Here is an 8,837-nt window from a genome sequence, read left to right on the forward strand (position 1 = left end):
TTTAGCCCAGTTTTTTTCATGTGAKTTTTGATCAGAGCTTGAACTTTCTGAGCTGGTTGATGTTTCAAACTCTTGTTAATTAAAACTCACCCCAGGGCGTTTTGTATTTACACATTTRTTCTTTCTGGGACTCTTTAAAGTTTGTAATTGTAGGATATTAAAAGCTACAATGTAGAAAGGATTTAGTGAGCTCTACACATGCTTTGTTGCTAAAATTATTTGTTTTTCACAACAATCTAGAGCCTTTTGCACACCACTAGAATGGTCTGAGACCAGATCCCTCGAATCCACAGTTTGTGATTCACGTGCCCTAAATCAGATTGCAATAAAACTAATGAGCAGGAATTGAAAATGATGTGCAGAGCAAAAATGTTTGGAGAATTTGGGGTTTTTTTTTGAAAGTTTTCATCTCCTTCCCACAGGCTTACAACCTTGGGAAACACAAAAGAAGGAAAGATGGCATTTTGCACTCATTGCCACCRTCTCTAGAGAGTAATATTATGTCTTTTAGTTGTCTGATGTCTCTTCTGAGTTCTGACATTGTATCAATAATATCTACAGAGTGCTAAATTAGATTTTAATTCCATACTTCAGAGACTTCCAATTTTCTGCAATCACTGACCTTTTGGGTGCTCGAGGACTAGAGTATAATTTGTTGGAGAGCTAATCTCCATTAAAGATATTAAAATGAGAAGAAAAATCAAACAGTTATGATACAAAGGGTGGGTCCAAATGCATCTGTGAATTTCAGCACTTCCAAAGACTCAGGTTTTTTTTTTTAATGGCTGGCTGTCCTAGAAAGAGAGGAAAACAACCTGAACTAAAAAAAGTTGGCAGAACTTGTATTTTAGTTGTGTTGGGCTTGATCATAGTCAATGTTACTCTGCCAGGAAATCCTGAAATTGTACATCTCTTTTTAGCCATTGATAATAACAACAGCACTTTAAATCCCATTTTTGKGAGCATTATTTGAGGTTTTCCTGCTAGATCTGTGCAGGTATTTAATGCACTGCTCCATGCTGATGGACAGACACATTGGGCAAGCAAACCAARGTCCCCAGAAGGCTCTTTGACAGCAGCTGAAAGGCACTTCAGCATTTCGATATCACCCCTTCCACTCAGGGGTCATGCACGTGGTTTTTGGACACATCTATCTAACAAATCAGGATTTACTCTGCGAGGTTTCCAACCAGAGTTGCCCATTTCCCTGAGGGACACATCTGGGATTTCTGCAGTGGGATCCAGCACCAGTCTGACACCCAAGGGGAACCTAAACAACCACCCTGAGGTGGAGAAGAACCACCCTGAGGTGGAGAAGAACCAATCCCCTATTTCTGAATGTTCTCAGTGGGGCAGTTTTGGGAATACCTCATTCCCTATTTCAGCACAAGACCTTTTTGCCAGCAAGGAAACGGAGCTGCTTATTCAAAAGACTGATTTGGATCATCAATCTGCAATTCACATTGCAGTCATAGTCAGTGAATCAACTCTGTGTTCTAGTTTGTATCATTACACTAAAAAAAAAAAAAAAAAAAAAAAAAAAAAAAAAAAAAAAAAAAAAAAGAAGGAAATATCAAAATTTCTTGGGTTAAAGGAACCACCTCCCATTTTAAGGCTTTGGAGATGTCAGGTAGTTCTTAAATAAGGCCACAGGAGGGAAATTGCCCAAGCAAGCAGGTGTGTTTGGCCCACCAGGGCGCTTACACAGCTGAGAAAAGCCACGGGAAGGGCAGAGAAAAATGAACCTGTCCTAGCCTGGCGGTGTCAGTGGCTTTCATGGCAAATTTGGTGCTGAAAGTATCCTTCCCAGCGAGGTGGGGACAGAGAATTGGATAAATTATTTATCTTGAGTTCACTACGGATCAAAGCCTGGATCTGATTGTGTCTTCCTCTACTGGGATCTCTTTTTTTTTCTCAGACTGAGGCACATCTGACAGAGCCATCCAAATTTCTCAGTCCTCGTCCTGCTTGTCCCCAGAGCTGTCAGCTCCTGGCTTTGCTGGGAAAATCACTCTGATTTTCCAGAGCTGCCACCCAGGGGCATTCCTGGTWCAGGACATGGATGAGTCCTGCTCATCCTGAGGCTGCTGAGCGAATCCTGGGTTGGGCAGAGGAGGCACATCCCAAACTCCAGCGTGGTGGCCGCACTCACCACACGCAGACGATGCTCAGGAGACAGGGCCCCGTCACGGCCACCAGCAGCCAGTGCCACTGGCGCACCAGGAAGGCCACCAGGGCCAGCAGCATGTTGCCAACACTCCAGAAGATGCTGGACAGGATCCCAGTGAAGGTGCGGTGCTGGACATCCACCCACTCCAGCCCTGGAGGAGGAGGCAGAGGTCAGACAGGACACACAGGGCTTCTCCAGGGAGGGAGGCTCTGCAGGGATTTTAATCAAGGGCAAAGCAAGACATCCCTCATCTTCTCCTCCACAAATTTTCACTGTTTGGCTGATAACTGGAATGTTTCAAATATTCAGCCATATTCACTCTTAACCTCTCGCAAAGCTCTAAGCAAAGCAAAACCTTAAGAGAAGAAATGCTGGACATGTGTTAAGAAAAAGACCTAAAACCACTGTAGGTGATACTCTAGATGATAGAAGACATTTTTGCCCCATTTTACTCCATACCCCAATAGCATTCAAATGGTTTTCTTCATCAACCAGATTTTTTTTCCCCCATAATGACCTTGCCCCCACAGTTTCCCATTTCTCTGCCCACTCATGATTTCAGTTTAAAGCAATATATTGAGGTGAATTGGCATCACATGACATGTGCAGTAGCCAGATGGGGCCCTCCTTGTTTGTGTGTGTGAACTAAAAGCCAATTTTCCTCCAAAGATTTGGAAATCTTGCTGCCTCTAACAATAAAAACGTCCCTCCTGAGCTCTGTTTCATCTTGCAGGAATCAACTTTTATAACAATAAACACAGCAGGCCTTGGGATTCATCAGGTCTGGTGTGGGCTTTTCCAATATCGAAGMCATTTTTGCTTGATTTTGGCTAGATCCGCAAAAATCCTGGAAATTTTCTGTTAATTTTTTTTGGGTGCAACACTTTTTTTCCAGCATGTCCCAGCTATGTCTACAAAATCATCCAGGAGTCTATTGGATACCCTGAAATTTGGAGCYTGTTTTTATTATAGAATTACCTAAATTCTTCAGCCTCAGTTTTTATTATATAATTACCTAAATCCTTCATCTTCCATTTATGATAAGAATGGAAGATGAAGAATTTAGGTAATTACAAAATAAATAATTACCTAAATTCTTCAGTTTCAGTTTTGCCTAGCTCTGTGCGATTTCCTTTTTTCTTCTTATTGTAGGATACAAATTGGTAACTCAGGAAAACGGTGAGCAAACTCAAAACTGGGGAAGCAGAAAAACCCCCTAAATGTCACACCATCCTTCCTGTGCTAATGACAGGGCAGTGCTGCTGAATTGTCCTTGAAAAGTGGGAATTCTGTGTCAGAGGAAAGGGGCACATAATCTGKAATATGGTTTTTATTGTGTCACTRATGATATTTAACAGRAAWTGGGCAGCATGTTGCRAAAGATGTACTAACAATATTTTGARTAGACTGTTAGAATATGAATTAGAATAAAAGCAAATTGTAATTTATGGGTCCTTTACAAAAGGGACATTCTGCAATGAGCGATTTCCACACCCCTGTTCCTACAAACTCGGACCAGTCCCGTGCCACCCTCTGCCCCCCAAACTCACCCAAAGGCAGGACAATCAGGGAGAGGCCACTCAGGGCCACCCCAGTGAGTGTCCTTGTGACAGCCAGCATGGTGTAGGACACGGAGACGGCACTCAGCATCCCGCAGAGCACGGAGCACACCAGCGACAGCTGCAGCATSGTCTTGCGGCCAAACCTGCCACGAGCACAGCGTGGAACAGCTCAGAACAACAAATGAGGCTCTCCTGGCCACCCCCAAAAGCAGAAATGTGCTGCTGTCACACYCTGCTCCCTCCAGTGTCACTGCCCTTCTCCAATGGCTGTGGCCACCACTGTCAAGGAGGGGACAGAGTGGTGACACTTCCACCCTTCTCCTTGGAAGGAGCACAATGGTGTGCAAATAGCCCTGAAATCCCAAGGGTTTTTTGAGGATTTTGCCAGGATGTTGTTCCCCCGAGATTTCCTTACCCCATTGTCCAGAGTGGACAATTCTCCTGTGTGGAGAAACACAAAAAAAATCAAAGGCACATTCACAGATAGAGAAATGTGTCTGCACGCATTTCTGCACAGCCTTAGAAAATCTAAAAATCCAAACGGAGCACAAGGTGTCAGTCTTAGTGCTGCATGGTGGGAAAGCTTAGGTTTGAGCTGGAGCTGTAGATTAATCCTAATCCAGCCCACAAGRACTCAAATCCTGCTCTGATCCTGGCGTTGGGGCTCTCCCAGTGGCCACCGGGGAAGGAAGGTGGCAAAAACAATTCCTCCAGGGGGAAAAAAGTGGTGTGCCAGGGCATAATGCACAGTAACATTCCACCCATTGATGGGGTTTTTTTTGTGGTTTTTGTTTTTGTTTTTATTGTTCCTGCAGCTGTTCAGACCACAGCCAGCAATCATCTGACTCCTAACCAAAGCCAGAGCTGCTTCTCTGATCCAAGAAACATTTACTCCCTGCATTGCTCCCTGCCATGACCCAACTCCCATTTCCAAGTGAGCGTTTGGATTCTCCSTTTACCATCGCTTTTCCTCCTTTCCCCGCCCCTCTGACTGCCCATCGAGGGTTTTAGGGATGATTTTTGTGAACTGCTGCCCCAGAGGAGCAGCCAGGGAGGGGCCAGACCTGTCGGAGAGGTACCCGAACACCATGGCCCCCGCGGTGACRCCGATGAAGAAGAAGGTGGCTGTGGCCTGGTTCAGCCCACGCTGCTCACACACGAGGTCCCACTGGAACACAAAGCCAAAAGGATGCTCAGTGCCCAGCCCAGCCTCTGCTGCCTCTCACATTCCTCCATTTCAGTGGGCAGATTTTGTGTCTTGCAGCTTGTGTCTGGAGGGGYGGAATCCTGCACTAAACTGTGCCTSGAAAAGTCCTGGAAAGCAGAAAGACTTTACAAAAGTCCCAGTTATCCCATTCCCACTGAGRCAGCTTCTCTGTGAACATTTCATGGAATCACAGRATCAGGGAAGATGCTGAGTTGGAAGGGACCCATCAGGGCCATCGAGCCCAGCTCCTGGCCCTGCACAGGACACCCCAAGGGTCACACCCTGTGMCCAAASWCTCCTTGAGCTYTGTCAGGGTTGGTGTTGTGACCATTGCTCTGAGAGCCTGTTCAGTGCCCAGCACCCTCTGGGGGAAGAACCTTTCTCTGATATCCACCCTAAACCTYCCKTGACASCACTTCAGAGCCATTCCCTGGGTCCTGTCACTGTCACCACASAGCASAGMTCAGTGCCTGCCCCTCTGCTTCCCCTCCTGAGGATGTTGAARACCCCAATGAGTTCTCCCCTCAGTCTCTTCCAGGCTGGACAGACCAAGTGCCCTCAGCCACTCCTCACGTGGCTTCCCCTCCAGACCCTTCACCATCCTCATGGCCCTCCTTTGGATGCTCTCCAACAGCTCAATGTCTTTTTTATATTGTGGCACCCAAAACTGCCCCCAGCACTCGAGCTGCGGCCACCCCAGTGCAGAGCAGAGTGGGACAATCCCCTCCTTTGGCTGGTTGGTGATGCTGTGCTGTCCCCCAGGACATGGGTGGGCATCAGAAAATTTTTCTGGGTACCACACACAGAAAATTCCCATTTTTTCTTCTCCTGACCTTTTCAAGACCTGCCCAGCTGCAAGTCTTCTCCCTGTTGTGCCCCTGAGACTGCCCTGGCGAGCTGGGCACTTGCAGGGTGTCACATCCTCTGCTGTCACAACCTCAGTGGGCATTTGGGAATGTCCTGTTGATAACCAGCTCCTGTTGTCCTGGCCAGTTTCCTTGGAAGTTCTCAGTGCAAGGAGGAAGGAGGGCAGAGAAGTGAGTTCAAGTTCTTGCTATTAATGCCAAACTATTGATTTCTTACTGAGAAGTCAGTTTGGACATTCATCCTAATTAAGTTAATGAATGTAATTTTACCCTCTTGGAAGTGCAAATGTCACTGATCACCCCAGGATGCTGCAGTTGAGCTGAAGAGTTAATTTCCTGTGCATGCAAACGCCACAAAACTCAATTTAATCATCAACTCAAACTCGCAGCCTCTCTGACACGGCCAGCCAGACCTTGAGCCACCTTTCCTGCCACAAGAACAGGAATTCCCTGACCCCTTGAACAGGCTATCTTTCCAAYCCAATTCTGCCCCTTTTGCCTGACCGGGTTTTCCCTTCCTTGTGGGATTTGGACTTTTTTTCCAAGGCGAGTAAAGCATTAACACCCCGAGGTATCACTGCTGGCCCTGGAAAAGCRGTTCAGAAGGTGGGTGGTTAATATTTGATGGGCCTTTTGCAGGCTTGGCTGGTTCTGAGCTGTGGAAGACCCTCAGAGAGAACACGATTTTGTAGCAAGAGACATTGGTGATAAGAGAAGAGAGGCAGCACAGCCTTGGGGAGAGGAGGAGGAAGGTGAGACCAGTGAGGAAGGGTGGGGAATAGAAATTATAAAGTGTTTGGGAAACCAAGAAAGGAAATTTAAGGGCTCATGTGAAACCCTGACAGTTTCCAGTCCTGTGCAAATGCCACGTGGCCCTCAGAGAAAATCCTGTATCTGTGACTTTCCTCTGCCTCCTGAATCTGTCAAGCATCTGGGGAAATTCAGGTGATTATAGAGAGAAATGTTGGCATCAATCTAAGCAGGATGAGATGCTTACAAGAATAATAATAATAATAATAATAATAATAATAATAATAATAATAATAATAATAATAATAATAACAACAACAACAACAACAACAATAATAATAATAATAATAATAATAATAATAATAATAATAATAATAATAATGACAGTAACAGCAACAATAATAATGATGATGATGATGATAATGATAATAAAAATAAATTTAGCTCCTAACACTGAGCTTCAGAGAGTTTGCCCCTCCCAGAACACCTTCTCTAAACAGGCTCTAATCASTGGTTACAGTGATTCCTCTCTCATTCTGTGCACTCAGCAAACCCCACTCCATCTGCTCCTCAAAGCCCAGAGCTGATTTCATTTCTGGTGGTGTCACAGCCCAGGAATTACCTGTGTGGAGATGGTGGAGGTGAACTGTGAGTGGTCGTAGACCCAGCCGTGCTGGCAGTGCTGGATGATGGATCTGTTCTCTGGCTGCAGGGAGGAGTTGAGCAGCAGGTGGAACTGGGGCTGTGAGAACATCTGGCAGGAGCTGAAGGTGCCGTCGGGCTCTCGAGGGATGCTGATGAGCAGAATTTCCTCTGCAGTGAGGTTCACAAACTCCTCCCGGTGTGGGATCGCACAGCGATGGGTGGGGGTGGCAGCAAGGAAATTGTGCAGCAGGAAATGCATGGGCAGGTTGATTCTTGGAAAGCACAGCATAGCCAAAATYAAAATCTGGAATCGGCCAAAGCCCCCAGTTTCCAGCAAGAGATCCTCAAATTTCATCTTTCCMGTGGAGTTGGCTCATCCAGAGCAGCTGAGTACCAGGAGCAGCAATAAGAGCTCCAATGTCAGCCTCTGCTCCTGGAGCTCAGCTCCCCATGGCTTTTCATACAGCCCCCTCTTTGGACTTTGAGACCTTGCTGGAAGGTGCCAAAAGTCACAGTGAAGCTCCCCACTTGGGGTACAGCCAAAGGGATTATYCCCTGTGAACACAACCCATCCCTTTCCAACGCACCCGGCACGAGGCGCCTGCGCTTTTTGGAGTCCTTTCCTCCTGCTGTGGTTTTGGAGAGGGGCACCAGGAAGGGCAGGCTGTGGGCAGAGCATTGTGAGAGCACTTTCATTTCCAGTGTGAAGATCCCAGGAGCTGCAGCAACTCTGCCTGGTGTGAGCTGGCCACCAGCCCGACCTGCTGGACCATGGCAGAGCGGCCACTGTGTCAGGACACCTGAGGACACCAAAGCTGCTGAGCACCAGCTGAGAGTGTTTTGGTGTGGTTTGTGTYGAGTCATGCCCTGGAAAAGCTGGGAGGGTGCCTATGATGTGTGAGGATTTTTACCTTTCCTTTTTATGTACCCCTTGATATTTTCTGTGCCCTTTATGTATCCCTTGGCCTGCATGCTGGTAATTCTTGTAGCYTGATATTCTTTAGAATARAGGGACATTACTGCATTTRTTAAGTTTCTTATTGAGGAATCCTAGATAGATCTAGGTTTGTGAAATCCATAAAACTTGTGTCCRTGCTAYACATGGGKTGCATTTTCTGTTRTTTCTTCCATTCCGTCARRCTGTGYMCCTGGGATCCCATTAAATATTGATGTAAAACCCTTTTATCCCCTTTAAATATGTCATAATCAAAACTGGACGATAAGACAACACCTGAAAAGGGAGATGTGTCTCGGGATGGGTGCAAACAGGGAGGTGATTTTTGGGGTGAAAAGGCTGTGGGTAAAGGCCACCTGCTCACCCATGTCCTGCAAAGAATGGGAAAAGTGAAAACATTTCCCCACGAAGTCCTTTTCTCCCCCTGGAAAGGTGTTTTCCCAGGACAGATGAGTGCAAGGCTGGGAATGACAAGTGTTTCCTCACTGAGGCACTCCTGAGGTTTGCCCTGTCCACTCCAGGGTTTTTCTAGACTTTAAAATACCTTGAGGTGAGTGCACGAAGATCTCTGAGCCCAAAAGTCTCTTTGGCTTTTCCACASGTAACAAAAGCTGCTCTGAGTAAAGACACCACCTCCTCCTGYAAATCTGTGTTCTGTTCTGTGAGGCCATTCCTGCAGGAC

At 46.4% G+C, this 8,837-nt stretch overlaps 1 protein-coding gene across 1 annotated transcript in view; it reads right to left on the minus strand.

Moving 5' to 3' along the window:
* SLC22A7 (solute carrier family 22 member 7) overlaps positions 1-7,577 on the minus strand; it is a 12,819-nt gene extending 5,242 nt beyond the window's left edge. The window contains exons 1-4 of the mRNA XM_057379351.1: positions 7,178-7,577; positions 4,797-4,900; positions 3,721-3,875; positions 2,153-2,321 (exon numbers count right to left, since the gene is read on the minus strand). Of these exons, the coding sequence (XP_057235334.1) occupies positions 2,153-2,321; positions 3,721-3,875; positions 4,797-4,900; positions 7,178-7,555 (806 nt within the window). The 5' untranslated portion in view covers positions 7,556-7,577. The remainder of the gene's footprint in view (positions 1-2,152; positions 2,322-3,720; positions 3,876-4,796; positions 4,901-7,177) is intronic.
* Between the last annotated feature and the right edge of the window lie 1,260 nt (positions 7,578-8,837).

Source organism: Malurus melanocephalus, unplaced genomic scaffold (genome assembly GCF_030028575.1).
Source record: "Malurus melanocephalus ecotype Western Australia unplaced genomic scaffold, MMel_1.1 scaffold_402, whole genome shotgun sequence".
Taxonomy (NCBI): domain Eukaryota; kingdom Metazoa; phylum Chordata; class Aves; order Passeriformes; family Maluridae; genus Malurus; species Malurus melanocephalus.